General features: G+C 44.4%; 1 protein-coding gene across 4 annotated transcripts in view; it reads left to right on the top strand.

Moving 5' to 3' along the window:
• The window catches only part of LOC141107617 (uncharacterized), a 52,353-nt gene that overhangs the window by 22,768 nt on the left and 4,779 nt on the right, over positions 1–24,806 (top strand). Inside the window, exons 6-8 of one of the 4 annotated variants that reach the window (XM_073598472.1) lie at positions 9,573–9,625; positions 20,996–21,048; positions 24,305–24,387. In XM_073598472.1, coding sequence (XP_073454573.1) covers positions 9,573–9,625; positions 20,996–21,004 — 62 coding nt within the window. In that variant the 3' untranslated portion in view covers positions 21,005–21,048; positions 24,305–24,387. Of the gene's footprint in view, positions 1–9,572; positions 9,626–20,995; positions 21,049–24,304; positions 24,434–24,806 lie in introns of those variants that run through there. The other 3 variants (XM_073598471.1, XM_073598470.1, XR_012235937.1) reach the window with 3 other exon arrangements.

The raw sequence follows: 24,806 nt of genomic DNA, 5'->3' as shown, positions 1-24,806 counted from the left end.
TTCAGTCTGGTCTGACAGAAGACGCAGGCTGTTGTAGGACCACAGTCTGGGGACATCTAGATCATCTGCTGGTGCTGTTGATCTCTGGGATTCTTGGACCAGATTGTGCTCCCTCTTATATGGACTCCTCAAGATCCCAATTTTCTGGTACACCGACTTTTTCCAGCGTTGACTTCCTCTTTATTTTATTTTGACCATGAATAAATGGATATTTTTTGAGTTTAGCAAAAGACTTTATGTGTTTTCTTTGAAATCATTGATTTTACACACAATGTTAAATTAACAAGGGACAACAATCTCATTGAGTTTGAAAAAAAACACACCAAAAATACATTACTAATGTTAATAATGTTCAAGTGGTGAGTCTTGAAAATCAAAAAAATTACGTAACCAAAAAACGGTGCTTTGGGTTAACTTTATCTAAAAACTAAAAAATAAACACTATAAAAAAAAAAAATAATAATGGGTTCTTTGTGTTAACTTTACAAACCTAAAAAAAAAAAAAAAAAAAAAAAAAAGGGGGAAAAAGTATTATTAGTATGGAAACATTGTTTTAAAAAGGCATACTATATCATTCATGAGATCAAAGAGAAAAAGAATCCAGAAATCAGTTTGGGAGAACTCTGATTATGAACAGCAAAACACCTTCGTTCTTTAGAGCCTTCGTAAAGAAGAAATAAAATGCGCTGCATTGAACGATCACAGATTTTGCAGCGTGATGAATGTGCTACCTACAATACGAACACTAGTTTTACTAGGACCGAGTGCTTCCGTTTAGTTTTTGCTTATGAGCATGCGTCGTTTTTTTGTCCGTCGGACTAGCATACAGACGAGCGGACTTCGGGGTCCGTCGTACTTACGACGTAAAGATTTGAAGCATGCTTCAAATCTAAAGTCCGTCGGATTTAGGCTAAAAAAGTCCGTTGAAAGTCCGGAGAAGCCCACACACGATCGGATTACCAGCCAGCTTTAGTCCGTCAGCGTCCGTTGGACTTTTGTAGACGAAAAGTCCGACCGTGTGTACGCGGCATAACAAATTATACACGTAATGTTTGTAATATGTGTGAAATTCCAGTTTCTATGTGTTGCCTTTCTCCGGGTAAATTATAATATTCCTAAGATTTGATCCTAAAAAAAAAACGTTAACAAAATTCAACTAGAGCAGTGGTCGCCAAACTTTATAAACAAAGAACCAGTTTACTGTTCTTCAGACTTTAGGGGAGGCAAACAGTGGCCAGTGTGAGTGGAAAATGTCCTGGCGTCAGTGGAGTAAACTATACCCTATCTTTGGTTTTTTGATGGAAGGAATAGTGACCCATCATTGGTGTTGGTGGGAGGAATAGTTCCCCATCAGTGGTGTTGGTAGGAGGAATAGTGCCCCATCATTGGTGTTGGTGGGAGGAAAAGTGCCCCATCATTGGTGTCGGTAGGAGGAATTATGCCCCATTGTTGGAGTCTGGAGGAGGAATACTGCCCGAAAGATCAGATAAAGGCAAGCAAAGGACCACATGTGGTCCCTGAGCTACAGTTTGGAGACCACCGGAATAGATGAGTTAAAAGTAGAAGAAAACCCTAACTATAACTATTCTTAAAAATATCCCTCCCCCCTCTTCCTACCTATTCTGCCGAATCTGTATAAAAAAAAGATCTGTGTATTTACCCATTTTTAATCTGCCCCATCTTTGGTGTCAGTTGGAGGAATAGTGTCCCATCGTTGGTGTCAGTGAAAGGAATAGTGACCGATCAGTGGTGTTAGTGGGAGGAATAGTGCCCTATCATTGGTATAAGTGGGAGGAATAGTGCCCCATGGTTGGTGTCGGTTGGAGGAATTATGCCCCATTATTGGAGTCAGGAGGAGGAATAGCGCCCCAAAAGGTCAGATAAAGGCAAGCAAAGGACCACATCTGGCCCCCAAGCCACAGTTTGGAGACCACTGGAATAGAGTCAAAGTGGAAGTATAACTATTCTTAAAAATGTTCTCTTCCCCCTCCTTCTACCTATTCTACCCAACCTGTATATAAAAAAGATCTGTGTACTTACCTATTTTTAATCTGCCCCAGTCTGAGCCCATCATCCTGTAGCTCAGTGTAAGTGCAATGGCTGTAAATTCCAGGAGCCATGACATTACCCATAAGCTCTCGTGGGCCAGCCATTGCTGGAGCTCCCTCCTCCCCCCCCTGTAGCAGGCGTTTTGCTGACACACGGGAACCAGAGCTGTGGGATCGTTGTGAATGTCGAACAAGTTGATTAAAAATCGGTAAGTACACACATCTTTTTTTAAATATGTTAGACAGGATAGGTAGGAGGAGGTGGGAGGGGACTTTTTTAAGAATAGTTATAATTAGGCTTTTCTTCCACTTTAAAGAACGTCCAACCAAAAGAGGAAAATGGCTCAACACTATAGGCTAAGAACATTTGACTAGAAGAGGAAACATAATGAGGGAGACCTCTGAACTGTGTACAAAGTATATGGAGATTCATCTGCTGTTTAAGAGGTTCAATGAGCAGCTGAACTAATAGGTGTTCAGCCAAGCGAACCTCCAGCTGCAGCTGAAAGTGAATGTAGCAGCGGTAATCACTAAATAATATATCTGGCATGCCCCTGTCCGATGACGTCACAAGGGGTTGTGGTCGCCTAGTTGCATCACCGGGTGACCCTGCCCCTTAGTTATTTAAGAACTGCCAGGTAGCAGAACTGGCAGATGGTGGGAAGTGCACTTTCTTTTCTTTTTTCTTTTTTGGATCGACGGTGGCGGCAGGCATCATGACTGACAATGGATTTACTTCGAGGGACATTTTTTTTTAATAAAAAAGTTTTCTGACAAAAATTGTCAGAAAACTGCCTACTGTAATGAAGGAGTAGGGGTACTATATACTTATTCACATGGTGGGGCCGGGTCTGGGACGCCCCCTTGTTAAAGGGGGATTCCAGATTCTGATAAGCCCCCCACCCACAGACTCCCACAACCACCGGCCAAGATTGTGGGGAAGAGGCCCTTGCCCCCATCAACATGGCGACAAGATGCTTTGGGGAGATCACTCCCCCCCTTTCCTGGCCTACCCAGGCTGCATGCTTGTATAAGGGCCTGGTATGGATTAAAAAAAAAAAAATTGGCATGGGGTTCCCTTTCAAAATCTATACCAGACCTGAAGGGCCTGGTATGGAATTGGGTGGGGACCCCACACCATTTTTTCCCCTATTTTTTCTTTGCCGGCAATTCTTTTTTTCTTTCTCGAACATCACGGGACACAGAGCCACAGTAATTACTGATGGGTTATATAGGTATCACTGGTGATTGGACACTGGCACACCCTATCAGGTAGTTCAACCCCCTATATAATCCCTCCCCCTTGCAGGAATACCTCAGTTTTTACGCCAGTGTCTTAGGTGATGGACGTGTAAAGATGTCCTGTGCTGAGCTCCAAAGGGAATATCCTAAGATCCTATACTGGGGCAAGCCAGGCGAACCGGATCCATTCAAAGTGTCTTTTCATGGCCGAATTGAATGGTACCCGGGCCTCGTGTCCGAAGAAACGAGGTTTTACCCGTAATGCTTCTCTTTTTAGAGAGCTGGACCCCGCAGATCAGAAAATGGCTTTAAACTTCCTAATTTCTGGCGAGGTGCTTTACGGTCTCAGAACTGTTGGATCCCCCTACTGATGGGGGCCCCAGTCTCTGATGGTTTTTTTCAAACGGAGCCCACCGTGAGAGGTGAAGATTGGGTCTGTGTAAACGGCACCCTGCGGCTGGATAAGGTAAGAGGAGATTCCACAGAATTTTTGAGTTCTAGTGGCTTTTCTCCTTTAAGGTAAATGCATGCTATGCCTATTGTGACCACCGGGGGCTGCCAAGAGCACAAACCTACACATGCTGTATGTCTGTCTCAGGTGTTATAATCGCTGTGTATGTCCCAGCGTATCAAGCAGGCTGCAAGCAGGTAAGGTGGATGGGGGATTTCTCATGTTTGAATGTTCCCCCCCAGGCTAGAGAGGGGCCACAGGGGTCTAGAAAGTGGTTATACCACCCGGGCTCTGTGGCCTAATGGCCACCATCTCTGAAGATAGCCGTTCAGGCAAATCTTGTTACCAGTCTCCCTCCCCCCCCCCCCCCCCCCCCATCCCCAGCCTTTTCTCCAGAGCATGACAGGAGAGTCGGCAGTGCGGGAAGCGCTCGTTTTTTTCAAAACTCGAGGGGGGGGGCGGTAGAGGAGGGGGCGGGATGTCAGCACAGAGTGTTTAGACTCCCACTCAGGCCAGCTGCAGGCTATTAAAGGCACTCTGTACAGGTGCACTCAGCCTTCTGAGAGACACAGAGCTGACGGTCGCATGTAAGGTGGGACACAGGCATTCTCCTAGGCAGCATTTACTGAAGTAACACCAGACTGAGCATTGGGTAGCAAGGCTTTTAGCCAGACTACATCGCTCAGTGGACAGTGTTCATTTGTATACCTCACACCTTGTTGCTTTGCACTATGGGTAGAAGAGGTTCAAGCACCCCAGGAACCAGAGACACTAGGGGATCTCGTTCAGGTTCTGAGGGCCCCCTGTCGGCAGCATCCTTCCCCCCTAAAGATGGGCCAGGAACGGCTAGCCAGGGAGAGCCATCGGGGTCAGGGGCTACACCTGCTTCTGGCACTTCAGCCCCTGTATATATTACACAAGAGGTTTTTTCCTCAACCATTAATGGTCTAGAGGAAAGATTAATGGCCGTGATTACGTCTTCACTCAGTGGAAGAAAACGCACTAGGCCTTCCTCTGTTCCCCAAGACCCTCAGACAGAGGAGCTCTGGATAAAGGAGATGAATCCCTTTCAGAGGATCAGGATGGGATGGATGATTCCTCTTCGGAGGATTCAGGTGGAGAGGGACCCTCTGCGACTTCCAAGAGGAGAAAGTCTTAGTGCAGATCCTCACTGGATTGGTCCGCTCCACATTTAAGTTGCCCATACCTGAAACTGCTAAAGAATCCTCTTCTGCTTTGGGGTCACTGAAACCTTTCCAAGCAGCACATGCTTTTCCTGTTCATACTTTACTTGAAAAGCTTATTTATTCTGAGTGGGATCACCCAGACAAACGTTTTTCTTCCGCCGAGAAAGTTTTCAACACTTTATCCGATGGAAGAAAAGTTTATTAAAATGTGGGGAATACCAGCTATTGATGCCGCCATTTCCTCCATAAATAATAGCCTGACTTGTCCTGTAGACAATGCTCAGATGCTCAGGGATCCTGTAGATAAAAGGATGGAATCCCTATTGAAGGATGTTTTCTCCTTAGCAGGATCAGTGGCCCAACCTGCAATAGCAGCGATTGGAGTCTGTCAATACTTAAGAGACCATGTTAAGCAGGTCATCAAAGTATTACCTGAACAGCAGGCCCAGGGGTTTGCTAACCTTCAGCGGCCTTATGCTTTGTGGTTGACGCCATTAGAGATTCTATCGTGCAAACCTCCCGTCTTTCACTGGGGTTGGTGCATATACGTAGAATCCTATGGTTGAAAAATTGGTCAGCCGAAGCACCATGTAAGAAGCTACTGGCTGGGTTTCCATTTCGTGGTGCAAGGTTGTTTGGAGAGGACTTGGATAACTATATCAAGAGAATCTCTTGTGGGAAAAGCACTCTCTTACCTGTCAAGAAGAAGAGTAAGCGTCCCTCTTTCAAACGGACTCTTTCCCCAGCGCCGGGGCTTCAGCCTCCAGGCAGTCTCGACGGCCGCCTCCATCGGGGTCCAGAGACAAGAGTCAACCCCAGGGACAAAAGAAGTCCTGGGGAAAGAAGCCTACTAGGCAAAACACTAAGACCTCTGCATGAGGGGGCGCCCCCGCTCACTCGAGTGGGGGGAAGACTGCGACAATTCTCAGAGCTCTGGCAGGAGGACTTCCAGGACAGATGGGTAGTCTCCACGGTAACCTTAGGGTACAAGCTGGAGTTTCAGGAATTCCCTTCTCCTCGGTTCCTCAGATCAAATGTTCCCAGAGACCCAGAGAAGAAGCAGTCGCTCCTTCTAGCGTGTTAGAGCGACTTTTGTTGCACGAGGTCATTATGATAGTTCCCGCAAAGGACCAGGGATTGGGCTTCTATTCCAACCTTTTTACGGTCCAAAGCCAAATGGGGATGTCAGGCCCATTTTGGACTTAAGGGATCTGAACCGATTCCTAAGGATTCAATCCTTCCGCATGGAATCTATTCGAACAGTAGTTCCCACCCTGCAGGGAGGAGAATTTCTGGCATCAATAGACATCAGAGATGCATATCTGCATGTGCCCATTTTTCCTGCTCATCAGAAGTTTCTGCGCTTCGAGGTAGGAGGGCGCCATTTCCAGTTTATGGCTCTGCCCTTTGGGATAGCCACTGCACCTCGAGTGTTCACAAAGATCTTGGCTCCTCCTCTGGCCAGATTAAGGGCTCAGGGTATAGCTGTCATAGCATACCTAGATGACCTGCTCTTGATAGACCGGTCGGTAGCCTCTTTGAATGGAAACTTGAGGACCACGGTCAGGTATCTAGAACACCTGGGTTGGATCCTCAACTTAGAAAAGTCTTTCCTAAAACCAGTAAGAAGACTGGAATATTTAGGTCTGATTATACATACAAGCCAGGAGAAAATATTTCTACCCCAGGCAAAGATCACTGCTTTGAGAGAGCTGATTCTGACAGTAAGGACCAAGAAGGGTCCCTCAGTCCGCCTTTGTATGAGGCTACTAGGGAAGATGGTGTCTTCATTCGAAGCAGTTCCCTATGCTCAGTTTCACTCAAGAATGCTGCAACACAGTATTCTGTCGACCTGGACAAGAAGGTTCAGGCATTAGACTTTCCGATGCACCTGTCGCATGCGGTGCGTCAGAGCCTCAATTGGTGGCTCATACCCGAAAACCTGCAGAAGGGGGAAATCCTTTCTACCGGTTACCTGGACGGTGGTAACAACAGATGCCAGTCTGTCAGGTTGGGGAGCAGTTCTGGAACAGGCTGCGGTCCAAGGAGTATGGTCCAAGACAGAGAGGACCTTACCCATCAACATTCTGGAGATCCGGGCGATACATCTAGCTCTAAAAGCCTGGACTATCAGGCTACAGGGTTGTCCGGTCAGGATCCAGTCCGACAATGCCACAGCAGTGGCTTATGTCAATCATCAGGGAGGCACCCGGAGCCGAGCTGCTCAAAAAGAGGTGAACCAGATCTTAGTCTGGGCAGAGATGCATGTGCCATGCATATCGGCAGTTTTCATCCCGGGAATAGAGAATTGGCAGGCGGACTATCTAAGTCGCCAGCAGTTACTTCCAGGGGAATGGTCTCTGCATCCCGACGTCTTTTGGGCCATATGCCAAAGATGGGGGGTTCCAGATGTAGATCTCTTTGCATCCCGATTCAACAAAAAGATAGACCGATTTGTGGCAAGGACAAAAGATCCTCTTGCATGCGGGACGGATGCGTTGGTGATTCCGTGGCATCGGTTCTCACTGATTTACGCATTCCCGCCTATTCTGCTACTACCACGACTCCTTCGCAGGATCAGGCAGGAAAGGAAGTCGGTACTTCTGGTGGCCCCCGCTTGGCCCAGAAGGACTTGGTATGCAGAAATAGTAAGGATGACGGTGGGTTCCCCGTGGACCCTACCGGTACGCCCAGACCTGTTATCTCAAGGTCCAGTGTTCCATCCTGCCTTACAAACGCTAAATTTGACAGTTTGGCTATTGAGACCCACGTTCTGAAGAGTCGTGGGCTCTCAGGTCCTGTCATATCTACCTTGATTAATGCAAGGAAGCCAGCTTCCAGGATGATTTATCATAGAGTCTGGAAAGCTTATATAACCTGGTGTGAATCCAGAGGTTGGCATCCCAGGAAATATGTCATAGGTAGAATCCTTGATTTTCTACAGATGGGATTAGAGATGAAGCTGGCCTTGAGTACCATCAAGGGCCAGGTCTCTGCTTTATCAGTATTATTTCAGCGGCCACTTGCTTCGCATTCTTTGGTCCGAAACTTTATGCAGGGGGTGATGCGTCTTAATCCTCCGGTTTAAAGCGCCCCTAAACCCCTGGGACTTGAATTTGGTCCTGGCTGTGTTACAGAAACGGCCTTTTGAACCAATAAGTCAGATTCCTTTGGTCTTGTTGACAAGGAAATTAATTTTTCTGGTGGCCATCTCTTCTGCTAGAAGAGTATCAGAATTAGCAGCTCTTTCCTGTAAGGAGCCTTATTTGATTATACACAAGGATAGAGTGGTACTACGCCCTCATCCTAGTTTTTTACCGAAGGTGGTTTCTGATTTTCATTTAAACCAAGACCTTGTTCTACCTTCCTTTTTTCCAGATCCCTGTTCTCCGGAAGAGAGATCTCTACATTCGTTGGATGTAGTAAGAGCAGTTAAGGCCTATCTAGGGGCAACTACTCAGATCCGCAAGACGGATGTTTTGTTTGTGCTGCCAGAGGGTCCCAATAGAGGACAGGCAGCGTCAAAAGCTACCATTTCTAAATGGATTCGACAGTTGATCATTCAAGCTTACGGTTTGAAACAGAAGATTCCTCCGTTTCAGATCAGGGCACATTCCACAAGGGCTATTGGTGCTTCTTGGGCAGTGCATCACCGGGCCTCTATGGCTCAAATCTGCAAGGCCGCAACCTGGTCTTCAGTTCATACATTCACCAGATTCTATCAGGTGGATGTGAGAAGGCATGAGGATATCGCCTTTGGGCGTAGTGTGCTGCAGGCAGCGGTACAGGGTCCTCAGGTCTGATTGCACCCTACTTGGTCGTGGTTCCCCCCCCTCAGGTAGCATTGCTCTGGGACATCCCATCAGTAATTACTGTGGCTCTGTGTCCCGTGATGTTCGAGAAAGAAAATAGGATTTTTTAAAACAGCTTACCTGTAAAATCCTTTTCTTTCGAAGGACATCACGGGACACAGAGGTCCCACCCCTCTTCTAATACACTATATTGCTTGGCTACAAAACTGAGGTATTCCTGCAAGGGGGAGGGATTATATAGGGGGTTGAACTACCTGATAGGGTGTGCCAGTGTCCAATCACCAGTGATACCTATATAACCCATCAGTAATTACTGTGGCTCTGTGTCCCGTGATGTCCTTCGAAAGAAAAGGATTTTACAGGTAAGCTGTTTTAAAAAATCCTATTTTTTTTTGCATTCAGCTGTCAGAGGGGAACCCTGCTGACAGCTGAAGACTCATCAGTGGTTAAGGACGCACCGGATGCCCGCATGTAAAAACGCATCAAAAGCACAACACTTGCATTTTTGGTGCCGGTCGATTGAAGTTTATTACATGCAAAGCGCAATTTGCTAGGGGAAAAAAGTCCCTGACCCTTTCCATAAAATGCACTGACTGAAAAACACATAGATGTGAATGTGTACCATAGAAAACCATGTTAAATGGACTGTAGTGCGTTTCTGCAAACCGCACTAAAAAATGCATAGGTGTAAACCAGGTCTTAAACTATCTGTAGTGAGCGCTCAACTCCCCCTTCTTCATCTCCATATTTGTTTGGCACAGCCTTTTTATACAATATAAAAAATTACTATATTCTTTTTTGTTCTAACTGCTAAAAATATTTGACTTTTTAGAACCGTCTTGTATAGATATACCACATGAAATAAAAGATTTTGATTTGGAAAAGGTAAGATTATTTTACTGGCACAAATAATATGATTAATGACATAAAATTACTTGAGTTTCTAGTTATTGCCAAGTTGACACTGGCATCTCTAAATGTATGAAAAAATAAAAAACTTAGAGCAGAACTAAACTCTCCCAATCAACATGAACTATTTTTAATCCTTATGCCCTGTACACACGGTCGGACTTTCCGATGGTATATGTGCTATCAGAGCTTGTTGTCGGAAATTCCGACCGTGTGTGGGCTCCATTGGACTTTTTCCATCAGAATTTCCGACACACAAAGTTTGAGAGCATGCTATGGAATTTTCCGACAACTAAAATCCGATCCTTTAAATTCCGATCGTGTGTAGACAAATCCGACGGACAAAGTGCCACGCATGCTCAGAATAAACTAAGAGACGAAAGCTATTGCCCCATTTATAGTCCCGACTCCCGACGTACGTGTTTTACGCCACCACGTTCAGAACGTTCGTATTTTCATACAACTTTGTGCGACCGTGTGTATACAAGACAAGTTTGAGCCAACATCCGTCGGAAAAAAACGATGGATTTTGTTGTCGGAATGTCGGATCAATGTCCGACCGTGTGTACAGGGCATTATGCTGCTACACTAGTAAATAGATAGGAAGGTATAACTTATATTATACTTGTGTAGTAAGGTCACGGACCACCAGAAGCCTAATGGTCACCTCCAGGACACACTTTAGTAGTTGCAATGTTAATTGGCAGACTCTGAGACTTCTATAGGTAGACAGCCATGCGGGGAAAGGCACTTAGCCGTACACCACATCTGCATGTGTAAACATGCTGTCTCCTATGGCAACAATCTTGAACAGTTTCTAGCAAGGTTGCAATGAACTCTTTCACTTCCTCTACAATCTCCTATTGTAGATCTTCACTCAACCGAGCTCTCAGTCTCTCTCACTAGACTTGCTGATCCACTGCCACTGGATCTCCTGAGCTCTTCCAACCTTCTCTCTCAGTATCTTACTCAAGCGTCACCCCCGTTTCCCTGCTGGGTCCCTAGCTTGGCATCCAAGATACTCCTCAAGCGTCACCCCACTGGCCTGATGGTCTGTGGCATTACACACAAGGCTGCTCTGCAAGCGTCACCTCCGCTGGCTGGGTCCCTGGCTTGACTCCTGCTGAAGCTTCCTAATTCTTCACCGTCCCCGGTTGGTGAGAATGCTGCTCTGGTACTTGCTTCAGCTACTCACTGTGGTCCCTGGTAATAAGGTGGATGGTCCCTTAGTGGCGACAGCTTCCCCTCTACCTCCGACCATGACAGGTTCTCTAGCTGGCAGAACTGCCACTTCTGGTTGGACTGCAAGCTGCATTCCCAACCCTACACTGCTCTCTGGCTTCTGGATAGGGCCTCAGACAGCCTAGCAGCCAGATGTTCCCAGGATAGGCCTCAGGCTTTGGCCTAGCAGCAAAGGGCAGCACAACACATGTCCACCCAGATGGCTGTCCAGGTGGCACAGAGCCCCGATCACCTGACCTCACCCAAATAAATAGGCTCTTCCAGCAGGCCAAAGGACCAAAGAAGATCCCTGCCCATTGGCTGAGATACCACATCTATTCCTAATTTGTCCTTGCAATGCCCTTGTCTTATCTAATGCCACCAGATAGATACCCGGCCATCTAGTGACAGAAGAGAGAAGTGCAGCAATTCCAGAATTAGGGTGGAATCAATTGATCCCCTATCAAATGGCCAAGGCGATTATACCTGGCAGGTAAATTTACTAGTAACCCTGCCTAAAAATCAGAGTGCTACACTTGTTATAAACTTGATTATTTTTTTACATTTCTTTATATGCTTCCTGATTACTGGCCTAGGCGAAAATGATGTCATACATTAAAGGAGTCACCATGGGCATTTTTTTTCTTTCATCGGGAAGAGGGGCATTCTCAGCTAAGCACACTCTCCTGCCTGCATGCCTGAGCTAGGGAAGCAAGGGCAGATGAATTCTAGGAAGTAAATGCTACATGAATCATCTGCTTCTACTCAAGATACAAAATAAAATATAGAGTCAAGAATGAGTGGGTGAATTTGTTTTAAATATTTAAAAAAAAAAAAAAAATGAAATAGTGTTTTCAGTTTGTGGTGCTCAGAAACAGTTTATTTCCAATTTACCATGATTGCAAAATCTTGAACTGAGAATTCAGGTGATGAATGATATATATGCAGCGAATGACAGCTCGGGTTTCTGGGTGCGCTCGGGCATGTGCAAGCAGACTTGGAAGAAAACCTCAATGTACAGGTACATTACAGTGCCTGTACGAGCTTCCCCACTGCAGTATATGTACTGTGGCAGGTCAGCAAGTGCTTAACAGACCAAACTTTCCAATAGAGTTGGGCCGAACACCCCCCGATTCGGTTCGCATCAGAACTCCCGAGTTGTGATTATGCAGGGGACGCATCAGACCACTAGAAAGTCGCTAAAGAGACTCAAATACATCAAAATATTGCTTAGGTGTGGAATTGTTTCCTACCATAAAATGACTGTTTAACTGTTGAAAGCCTTATATTTTCATCAATTATTCTTTTTCAAAAAGATATTTTTTTTTTCACCACCCCACACATCCTTTACGGCTCTTCTCAATAGGCACCCTATTTAGGCCTATTAAGGAAAACAACAGCTTCTGCTCACTGTGAATGGTGTGCTTCAAACACATGCATGTCTGTGCATAAGCTGTAGGTCTTGATGTTTAAGAATTGTTGGACGACCTCTTTTATTGTGGGTGCCCTGACAAGCTGGTGACTAGGGATGAGCTTCGAGTTCGAGTCGAACTCATGTTCTACTCGAACATTGGCTGTTCGCAAGTTCACCGAACAGCGAACAATTTGGGGTGTTCGCGGCAAATTCGAATGCCGCGGAACACCCTTTAAAAGTCTATGGGAGAAATCAAAAGTGCTAATTTTAAAGGCTTATATGCAAGTTATTGTCATAAAAAGTGTTTGGGGACCCGGGTCCTGCCCCAGAGGACATGGATCAATGCAAAAAAAAGTTTTAAAAACGGACGTTTTTTCAGGAGCAGTGATTTTATTAATGCTTAAAGTCAAACAATAAAAGTGTAATATCCCTTTAAATTTCGTACCTGGGGGGTGTCTATAGTATGCCTGTAAAGGGGCGCATGTTTCCTGTGTTTAGAACAGTCTGACAGCAAAATGACATTTGGAAGGAAAAAACTCATTTAAAACTACCCGCGGCTATTGCATTGCCGACAATACACATAGAAGTTCATTGATAAAAACGGCATGGGAATTCCCCACAGGGGAACCCCGAACCAAAATAAAAAAAAAAAAAATGATGTGGGGGTCCCCCTAAATTCCATACAAGGCCCTTCAGGTCTGGTATGGATATTAAGGGGAACCCCAGCCAAAATTTAAAAAAAAAATTGACGTGGGGTTCCCCCTAAATTCCATACCAGACCCTTCAGGTCTGGTATGGATTTTAAGGGGAACCCCGCGCCAAAAAAAAAAAAAAAAAACGGCGTGGGGTCCCCCTAAAAATCCATACCAGACCCTTATCCGAGCACGCAACCTGGCAGGCCGCAGGAAAAGAGGGGGGGACGAGAGTGCGCCCCCCCCCTCCTGAACCGTACCAGGCCACATGCCCTCAACATTGGGAGGGTGCTTTGGGGTAGCCCCCCAAAACACCTTGTCCCCATGTTGATGAGGACAAGGGCCTCATCCTCACAACCGTGGCCGGTGGTTGTGGGGGTCTGCGGGCGGGGGGCTTATCGGAATCTGGAAGCCCCCTTTAACAAGGGGACCCCCAGATCCCGGCCCCCCCCCTGTGTGAAATGGTAAGGGGGTACTTACCCCTACCATTTCACTAAAAAACTGTCAAAAATGTTAAAAATGACAAGAGACAGTTTTTGACAATTCCTTTATTTAAATGCTTCTTCTTTCTTCCTTCATCTTCTTCTTCTTCTGGTTCTTCTGGCTCTTCTGGTTCTTCCTCCGGCGTTCTCGTCCAGCATCTTCTCCGCGGCGTCTTCTATCTTCTTCTCCTCGGGCCGCTCCGCACCCATGGCATGAGGGGAGGCTCCCGCTCTTCTCTTCATCTTCTTCTCTTCTTCATCTTCTTCTTCATCTTCTTCTTCATCTTCTTCTTCTTCTTCTCTTCTTCATGTCTTCTCCGGGCCGCTCCGCAGCCATGCTGTGGCATGGAGGGAGGCTCCCGCTGTGTGACGGCGTCTCTTCGTCTGACGGTTCTTAAATAACGGGGGGCGGGGCCACCCGGTGACCCCGCCCCCCTCTGACGCACGGTGACATGACGGGACTTCCCTGTGGCATTCCCCGTGACGTCACAGGGAAGTCCCGTCAAGTCACCGTGCGTCAGAGGGGGGCGGGGTCACCGGGTGGCCCCGCCCCCCGTTATTTAAGAACCGTCAGACGAAGAGACGCCGTCACACAGCGGGAGCCTCCCTCCATGCCACAGCATGGCTGCGGAGCGGCCCGGAGAAGACATGAAGAAGAGAAGAAGAAGAAGAAGATGAAGAAGAAGATGAAGAAGAAGATGAAGAAGAGAAGAAGATGAAGAGAAGAGCGGGAGCCTCCCCTCATGCCATGGGTGCGGAGCGGCCCGAGGAGAAGAAGATAGAAGACGCCGCGGAGAAGATGCTGGACGAGAACGCCGGAGGAAGAACCAGAAGAGCCAGAAGAACCAGAAGAAGAAGAAGATGAAGGAAGAAAGAAGAAGCATTTAAATAAAGGAATTGTCAAAAACTGTCTCTTGTCATTTTTAACATTTTTGACAGTTTTTTAGTGAAATGGTAGGGGTGAGTACCCCCTTACCATTTCACACAGGGGGGGGGCCGGGATCTGGGGGTCCCCTTGTTAAAGGGGGCTTCCAGATTCCGATAAGCCCCCCGCCGGCAGACCCCCACAACCACCGGCCACGGTTGTGAGGATGAGGCCCTTGTCCTCATCAACATGGGGACAAGGTGTTTTGGGGGGCTACCCCAAAGCACCCTCCCAATGTTGAGGGCATGTGGCCTGGTACGGTTCAGGAGGGGGGGGGGCCGCACTCTCGTCCCCCCCTCTTTTCCTGCGGCCTGCCAGGTTGCGTGCTCGGATAAGGGTCTGGTATGGATTTTTAGGGGGACCCCACGCCGTTTTTTTTTTTTTTTTTTTGGCGCGGGGTTCCCCTTAAAATCCATACCAGACCTGAAGGGTCTGGTATGGAATTTAGGGGGAACCCCACGTCAATTTTTTTTTTAAATTTTGGCTGGGGTTCCCCTTAATATCCATACCAGACCTGAAGGGCCTTGTATGGAATTTAGGGGGACTCCCACATCATTTTTTTTTTTTAATTTTGGTTCGGGGTTGCCCTGTGGGGAATTCCCATGCCGTTTTTATCAATGAACTTCTATGTGTATTGTCGGCAATGCAATAGCCGCGGTAGTTTTAAATGTGTTTTTTCCTTCAAAATGTCATTTTGCTGTCAGACTGTTCTAAACACGGGAAACATGCGCCCCTTTACAGGCATACTATAGACACCCCCCAGGTATGAAATTTAAAGGGATATTACACTTTTATTGTTTGACTTTAAGCATTATTAAAATCACTGCTCCTGAAAAAACGGCCGTTTTTAAAACTTTTTTTTGCATTGATTCATGTCCCCTGGGGCAGGACCCAGGTCCCCAAACACTTTTATTGACAATAACTTGCATATTAGCCTTTAAAATTAGCACTTTTGATTATTCATGTTCGTGTCCCATAGACTTTAACGGTGTTCGCGTGTTCGAACGAATTTTTTTCCTGTTCGCATGTTCTGGTGCAAACCGAACAGGGGGGTGTTCGGCTCATCCCTACTGGTGACCCGTATATCTACAAATTCTTTTGAACATCCTCCAAACTTTCATTGGTAGACTAACAACCAATTGAAGACTTGGAATGTTTTCCAAGTATATATATATATATATATATATATATATATACATATATGTGTATATATATATATATATATATACATTTTTTTTTGGTGCCCTTATAGTCCCACCCCCAGAGGGCCTGTTTTTATCACATGTGCATTTAGGGACGATGGCACTTGGCAATACACGGTCGGTTTTCTATATACCTTATCAGAATGACAGCAACACAGGCTCTGAATTGCCCCAGCTGCACATTATTGGTGCATTAACTGTTTCTCTATAGATTGCACAGCAACACATTCCAAGAACATTGTTCTAATAACATCTTTCTAAACAAGACACATTCTAACAAGAAAATCTGTTATTATATAAATAACATCACATTAGCATATTATCACTTAATATTGTCGTTTAACTATCAGTAATACTGTACATATAAAAATGTTTTTTTTATTTGACCCAAACTTTCTGCTAGCCTGACTTAAGAGGTAGTTTAAAGTGTATTTCAAGGCAAAACTAAAGAAAAACAACATATGTAGTACACATCTGCAGTACATGCACATTTTCCAAGTTTCCTGTTTTTTTTGGGCTGACAACACACAACATTTTTGTGGTGACAGCCCTGCCTAGTTGTCTTTTGCCAAGCTACTCGACTCCCACCCTATCCTTTTCTCCACAACAAAAAGGCTAATTGTTCTGTAGCCTTAAGATGAGAACTGGAAGGGCTAATTACTCTGTGCACAGGACAACTCTGCATTTCTGACTAGATCAGGGGTCTCCAAACTTTCTAAACGAAGGGCCAGTTTACTTTCCTTCAGACTTAAGGGGGGCCGGACTGTGGCCAGTGGTAGTAGAAGGGGTCCCAACGTCAGTGGGAATAAACAATGCCCCATCTTTGATGTCAGTGGGAGGAATTGTTCCCCATCGTTGGTGTCATTGCCATGCTCTTGAATGACTGTGGCGTAAAACCAAAATGCCTGCAGGACTTCACCCTATATAAGTCTGCCCTTCTAAAATACAATTCCTGCTTCCATGCTGCCAAACAAGCCTACTTTGTCTCTCTTATTAATACCTTGTCATCCAGTCCCCATCAGCTCTTCTCAACCTTTATTAACACTCTGCTTCGTTCCCCACCCCCTCTACCCACTAACTCACTCACTGCCCCAGAGATTGCCAATCACTTCAAAAACAAGATTGATGCAATTTGTGAGGACACCTCCACTGTGCGTACATCTTCCCCACCATACATACCTTGCCTAATAGCACATTCAACACTCTCCTCTTTTGAACTAGCTACTACTGAAGAGGTTACAAAACTTTTCTCAGATGCCCACCTAACCAATTGTCCCCTGGATCCTGTTCCCTCACAACTACTACAGTCTTCTCTTCTTCTATCTTATGCTCCTTCACTCACATCTTCAATCTCTCCCTCTCTCTAGTGGCACCTTTCCCTCCCCTCTAAAACATGCACAGATCACTCCCATACTTAAAAAGCCCTCACTGGACCCCACCAACCTAAACAACTCATTGCTCCCATTCACCTCTAAACTTCTAGAACGCATAGTCTACAACGGTCTTAGCTCCTACCTCAGTGAAAATAACCTTCTTGACCCCTTACAGTCTGGCTTTTGCTCACAGCACCCCATGGAAACTGCCTTACTAAAACTCACTCAACAGTTTACTAACTGCTAAAACCAACGGCCACTACTGCATACTCCTACTACTTGACCTCTCTGCGGCCTTTGATACTGTTGACCACCTGCTCCTTCTCAATAAAGTACATTCCCTTGGCCTCCAAGATTCTGCTCTATCCTGGGTCTCTCCCTACCTATCACAGCGCTCCTTCAGTGTCACCTACAACTCAGTCTCCTCCTCTCCATTGCCCCTTTCTGTGGGGGTCCCTCAAGGCTTTGTTCTTGGACCCCTTCTCTTCTCTATCTACACCTCCTCCCTTGGTCACTTGATAACCGCCCACGTCTTCCAATACCACTTATACGCTGATGAAACCCAAATCTATTTGTCTACTCCTCACCTCACTCTTTCAGTCTCCTCTCGCATTACTAACTTACAAACTGACATATCAGCATAGACGTCACACTACTTCCTTAAACTAAATCTCTCTAAAACTGAGCTATTAATATTCCCCCCCACCCGTGCACCCCTCCATGACTTTTCCATCAAAATCAACAATACAACCATCAGTCCCTCCCCTCACGCCAGGGTACTCGGTGTAATCCTAGCCTCTGTCTTGTCCTTTCAGCCTCAAATCCAATCATTGTGAAAAGTTTGTAAAATTCACCTCCGTAACATCTCTAAAATTTGCCCCATTTTAACAAATGAAACCACCAAGCTCCTCATTCACTCCCTTGTTATCTCTCACCTTGACTATTCCAACTCCCTTCTCATTGGCTTACCTCTCCATAGGCTATCCCCTCTTCAGTCTATCATGAATGCTGCCGCCAGACCTATCTACCTTACCCACCATTCTGGAGGGAATTATTAAATACTACTACCTGTGATTTACCCATGCTGTATACCTTACGGCAGTAAGGTGAGAGGCTTGCAGATACACAGGTGTCATCACTGAAGATTTTTTCCAGCACTTTTTATTTGCCAATATTGGTGGAGGGATTCACTTTGTATGCATATACTGGCACGGACTTATCTGTTGAATCAGATCGTTTGATTTGTCACTTTTATTTTCACATGGGCTTTATCATTTTATTTATTTGGAGTTTATATGTTTGATTAATATGTTTGATAATTTTTAGCACACATCTATTGATATTATTTTATTTATTATTATTATTTATTTATTATTATTCACACAGCGCAACATCATTATTTACCCATTCCCCCCTTTTCCTGTATAGGATCAGTTAACTAGGTGTTTGCAGCAGTGTCCCCTAGGTTTAATTTTAGACGGGGCGGGAGTGATCCATTTACACTTTATAAAACACTTGCAATGATATATTTAACAGAGCAAAAGAGAGCAAATTAAGGTAAGGACTTATGAAAACTTTAAAGAAGAATTCCAGTTGTTTGTAAAGCAAATTAAAAGTCAGCAGCTTCAAATACTGTAGCTGCTGACTTTTACTAAACAGACGCTCACCAGCCCAGGGATCTAGCATTATCTTCCGGGTCGGTTCCTTGCCAGTCTTCAGGTCCCTGGCGCTGCCATCATGACTATGGGAATCCGGATTTGACTTCCTGCTGTTTTAAAGCTGGCTCCCCACTGTGCAGGTTCAAGGCTCGCTGCATTTTCTCACTGGTCCCGCAGTCTCTTGGGGCCTCTGTCCCAGGAGGTTGTTGGCTGGGGGGGGGTCAACTTCTGCTCTTCTCGCCTAGGCAAGAAGACTGAAAGTGGGAAAGTGTACTTTCTATTTTAAGTAAAGTTGCACTTTAGGGAGAGACCAGACAGGTAAAAAAATAACTGTCCATAGAGTCTTATGCTGCGTACACACGAGCAGACTTTTCGACCGGACTGTTCCGACGGACCGAGTCCGGCGGACAATTTGACCGCGTGTGGGCTTCATCGGAACTGCAGCGGACTTTTTTGGTAGAAAATCTGACGGACTTTAGATTTGGAACATGTTTCAAATCTTTCCGACGGACTCGAGTCTGATCAAAAAGTCCAAAAGACCGCTCGTCTGTATGCTAGTCCGATGGACAAAAAACAACGCTAGGGCAGCTATTGGCTACTGGCTATCAACTTCCTTGTTTTAGTCCGGTCGTACGTCATCATGTACGAATCCGTCAGACTTTGGTGTGATCGTGTGTAGGCAAGTCCGTTCATTGGGAAAGTCCGTCGGAAGTCCGCAGAAAGTCCGTCGGATTAGACCGCTGGACCAGTCCGGTCGAAAAGTCCGCCCGTGTGTACGCTGCATTAGGCTGCATTTACACTTTGAGCATTTTTCCGCTGTGTTTATGCACGATCTTGCCGTGTTTTTCTACAGCGTTTTTGAACTTTTGTGTTTTTTTTATTAGCCAATAGAGAAAACTATTATCTGTTGCATAATTTGTTGCTAGGCATTTCAGCTTTTTTAGCTTTTCCATTAGCTTTTATTTTTTAATTATCATTATTCATTTATTATTATTTTTTTCCTTAGGGTAATGGGTTAGAGTTAAGGTAAGGATTAGGAGTTGGGGTTAGGGTTAGGATTAGGGGTTATAAACTAAAAAAGGGGGTTAGGGTTATTATTTTTTGTTAGGGTGTTTCTACTACTACTACTAATAATAATAATACAAATAATAATAATAAATGAATAAATAAATGTAAAATAAATACATAAACAAATAAAAAATATTCATAAATAAATAATAAAAAACTTCAATAAATGCATACTAAGTAATAATAAATAAATAATTAACCTTAACCCCTAACCCTAAAAAAAATAATAATAATAATGGTGTGTTTCTATTAATTTCTATGGGAATAAAAATGCACCAAAAACGCTCAAATCTGCCTTATTCAAGCTACAAAAAAAGCTCCAGAACTTTTTTGAGCTTCAGGTGTTTGGCTTCAGGCGACTCGGAGTGGGGTTGTGAACCAATTCCATAGAGAATAATTGTTTTTTTCTCTTCCAGCATTTTGGAGCTTCAAGCTTCAGCCTGGGTTCACACTATAGCGATGCAGGAACCAGTTCCCACATCGCAGCTCACACTGCCCTCTGCGAACTGCTGCGGGTGTCAATACAATGTTAATGACACTCCCAGAGAGGTTCACAGATCGCAGTACGAACCGTGGATTCAAACAGGAATCAGATTGCATGGGTGTGAACACCCATGTGATCCGATTCCAGTGCGGGAAAAAATAGTCCCTGCACCTTTTTTATGCAAATCCAGCGCAAGTTCAGCCATAACTGTATGGCTGAACTCGCATTGCACAGACATTGCATGTGATCGACACAGCGGTGCAGGTGCGAATCACATGCAATGCCTGTGTTCACTATAGTGTGAACCCAGGCTGAAGCTACAAAATGCTGAGGTGTGAATGGGGCCTTAGGTACAAAATACCTATATAATCAACATTATAGAATGTGTGCAGTTTTTTTATCTGATTTGTGTTGTTATGGCTTTGCTGAATTAAACCAGTTAAACTCTTATATTTGATCATAAAAAGGCCAATAAGGCACGATAAAAAGAACATAGCTGGGTGGATCTACTAATGGCAAACACACTGCGTACTTTGAAAGTGCAGTTGCTCCAGAGCTTAGTAAATGATCAGAAGCTCTGCTGACTTTCATAATCCAATCATGTGCAACCACAAATGCTGTTTTTTTAATTTTCCTTGCACGTGATTGGGTATTCTTTCCAAAGTGAAGCTTACTCTCATTTACTAAGCTCTGAAGCAACTGCACATGCAAAGAGCACAGTCTACTTGCCTTTAGTAAAGCCACCCCAATATATTATACTTTTGTAAATTGAGCCTGATGTTTATGTTCTTTATCAACTAAATATTATAATGTAAAATCCTCTACAGGAAAAATGAGATCACAGGGCGAAAATCAATGTATGGGTACAACTATGGCAAGGGTAAGAAATATAACAAAATAGAAATGTGTTCTGTGTTTTTTTTTAATTTATTTTTTCATTCTATAAGTTTCTGTTTTTATTTACCCTAAAGCAGTGCTTTCTATACTTAACACTGAAGTTAAATTTGCTTATGTTGTGCCTTGCCTGGTTACTCCCTCATTAAAGTGGTGTTCCGGCCAAAATTATACTTTTTAAATAAAAATACCCCTATAATACACAAGCTTAATGTATTCTAGTAAAGTTAGTCTGTAAACTAAGGTCTGTTTTGTTAGTTTATAGCAGTAGTTTGTTATTTTATAAACTTACAGCAGGCCGTGGCCATTTTAAGTGTGGGCATTTGAAGCCAGACTGTATTTCTTCCTGGATCTCATCCTTGCAGATCTCGCACATGCTCAGTGCAGCACAAGCAGTGTAATAGGTTTCAAGTCAGGTTTCCATAGCAATGGCAGTGTCAGAGGAAGTTGCCGCCCCTTCCCAGAAGGCATTGCAAACAGGAAATGATGCGATGGGCCACGGCCAGGGAGGAGTGAAAAATGAATACAGCAGATATACAGTAGGTGCTGAGAAAAAAAAGAAAAAAATATCCAATTTGTTTACAGTGCACAGATTAGTGAGGGATGCTGAAGAGTTGTAAAAATGGGTGGAACTCCACTTTAAGGCTCCATTCACACCTGAGCGTTGCGATTCACTGGTGTTTTTTGGGTGTTTTTTTTAAGCGTTTTTGCCGTTTTTTAGAAGAGTATTACAGCTTCAGGTGTTTTTATTTAGCACTAGAGGAAGGTGAGGAATTTAGGGGTGGCGAGCTGCTGTATACGCAGAAAATGAGCAACGAATCGCTCGTAAAAAACGCTCAAGTCAGGCATTTCTATTGAAGTGTATGGGGCCAAAAATGTTTGTAATCTGCCCAAAAAAGAAGCTCATGTACTTTTTTGAGCGACAGTCATTTTGCTTCAGGCGACAGAACGCTCATATGTGAATAGGGGCCATTGAAATAAATGGGATTTGGGTTGTTGAGCGTTTTAGAGCTAGAAACTTCAAGCAGAAAAAGCTCAGGTGTGAACAGGGCCTTATACTAATTAAAGTTTTAAGTAAAACTTTTTTTTTTTTTTCATATCTTACTGACATGACCTCTGGGTCTTTGTGCTTCTCTATGCAATGCAGACAGATCATGGCTGGTATGCGGGGCTGGCAAAGTGCTGTACACCACAGCAGGATGCTGCAAACATTACAGAACAAAAAAGTGGCCACTGTCCCCACCTATAACTGGTCTTTGTAGCAAGGAGCACTGGAAGGGCAACGCATGTCAAACAAATATAAAAAGATGTAATCATTAAACATTAAACATCACAGAACCCTGCCTTTGTGCACTTTGCCTAATACAAGCAATGACTCTTGGAAGGAGTTACGCAAATATCAAAATGCCTCGATGGTTGAATATCAGTTTGAGGGAATGGGCATTGCTAAGTAGGTTGTATTTGCATGCAGACCAGGTGTGATGATTGAAGGAACTGAGATCCAAAAAATGAAGGAGATAGGCCAGGGACAATATGACTGAGGAAAAAAGGGCTTTAGGATGCAGGTTGTCCTTTAGACCAGGGGGTCTCCAAACTTTTTAAACAAAGGGCCAGTTTACTGTCCTTCAGGCTTTGAGGGGGCCGGACTGTAGCCAGTGTGAGTAGTGCCCCATTGTTGGTTTTAGCAGGAGGAGTAGTGCCCCATGGTTGGTATCAATGGGACGAATAAAGCCCCATGGTTGGTATCAATGGGAGGAATAGTGCTCCATGGTTGGTATCAATGGGAGGAATAGCGCCCCATAGTTGGTATCAATGGGAGGAATTGTGCACCATCGGCGGTGTCAGTGGGTGGAATAATGTCCCATTGAAGGTGTCAGTGGAAGGAATAGTGCCCCATGGTTTGTATCAATGGGAGGAATAGTGTCCCATGGTTGGTATCAATGGGAGGAATACTGCCCCATGGTTGGTATCAATGGGAGGAATAGTGCCCCATGGTTGGTATCAATGGGAGGAATTGTGCCCCATAGTTGGTATCAATGGGAGGAATTGTGCCCCATGGTTGGTATCAATGGGAGGAATAGGGCCCTATGGTTGGTATCAATGGGAGGAATAGTGCCCCATGGTTGGTAACAATGGGAGGAATTGTGCCCCATGGTTGATATCAATGGGAGGAATAGCGCCAAATAGTTGGTATCAATGGGAGGAATTGTGCGCCATCGGCGGTGTCAGTGGGTGGAATAATGTCCCATTGAAGGTGTCAGTGGAAGGAATAGTGCCCCATGGTTTGTATCAATGGGAGGAATAGTGTCCCATGGTTGGTATCAATGGGAGGAATAGTGCCCCATGGTTGGTATCAATGGGAGGAATAGTGTCCCATGGTTGGAATCAATGGGAGGAATAGTGCCCCATGGTTGGTATCAATGGGAGGAATAGTGCCCCATGGTTGGTATCAATGGGAGGAATTGTGCCCCATGGTTGGTATCAATGGGAGGAATAGTGCCCTATGGTTGGTATCAATGGGAGGAATAGTGCCCCATGGTTGGTATCAATGGGAGGAATAGTGCCCCGTAGTTAGTATCAATAGGGGGAATAGTGCGCCATCGACAGTGTCAGTGGGAGGAATAGTGCCCCATTGAAGGTGTCAGTGGGAGGAATAGTGCCCCATTGCTGGTATAAGTGGGAGGAAATGCGCCTTATCATTGGTGTCAGTTGGAGGAATAGTGTCCCGAAACTGGACAGAGGCAAGCAGTTTGGAGACCACTATGTTAGCTCGTCAATGAGGCTGTAAAACTGTGAAAGACTAAAGGCAAGGTTGGAGATTAGCTTTTGGTCCATTTTAAAGGTAAAAAATATATATAAATTAAGTACATCATTTTTATATGTTTAGGTTAATAAAATGTTACTTCAATTTCAAATTGCAGGTACAGTGATTTTCAAAAAAATAAATAAATAAAACAAATGTATAAATTACTTTAAAAAAATGTTGCTACGATATAGCAACCTGGAGGCTTTCTGTATACCACTGGGGTCAAGAGTGATGTGCATAGGTTTCTTTGTACTCTTGTAAGCCCCATCTGCATTCCAGAACATAAAGGGGTCTACAGACATTAACAATCCAGGCATACACTGGGATTGGCTCTCTTCGTTCCTTTTTAAGTACAGGCTGTTGATGTATCCATTTTAAAATTTTCTCTGTTTTGATCAGACTTCGCTTTTAAGTTCTCTCAATATTTTTTTAACAGTTGATTTTGGGGACCAAGCTATGGCCTTCTATGAATCACCTGAAGATTCTCTGCTTGTCTGGATTGAAAGAGAAATTAAACAACTCATCTTACTAATGCTGTTATCTAAGTGACTAGTCTTACTTTCAAGTAAGAAGTGGAAAATATTTTGATCTATGTATGTTAAACTAGGTAAACCAGCAGAATTTTGTCAATTAATTTTAGTCTAGAGCCCTTAATCACTTCAATGCTGGGCACTTTCACCCTCTTCCTGCCCAGGCCAATTTTCAGCTTTCAGCACTGTCGCACTTTGAATGACAATTGCACGGTCATGTACCCAAACAACATTTTTACCATGTTTATTTGAGACAGATGGAGCTTTCTTTCGGTGGTAATTATTCACCACTGGGTTTTTGTTTTTTTTCTAAACAAATGAAAAAAGACCAGCAATTTTGAAAAAAATAAAAAAGTTTTTCTTCATTTCTGCTATAAAATTTTGTAAATAAGTAATTTTTCTCTTTCA

Source organism: Aquarana catesbeiana, linkage group LG09 (assembly GCF_042186555.1).
Source record: "Aquarana catesbeiana isolate 2022-GZ linkage group LG09, ASM4218655v1, whole genome shotgun sequence".
Lineage (NCBI taxonomy): Eukaryota > Metazoa > Chordata > Amphibia > Anura > Ranidae > Aquarana > Aquarana catesbeiana.
Note: the sequence above shows the minus strand (reverse complement) of the source record. Positions and strands in the feature narration are given on the sequence as shown.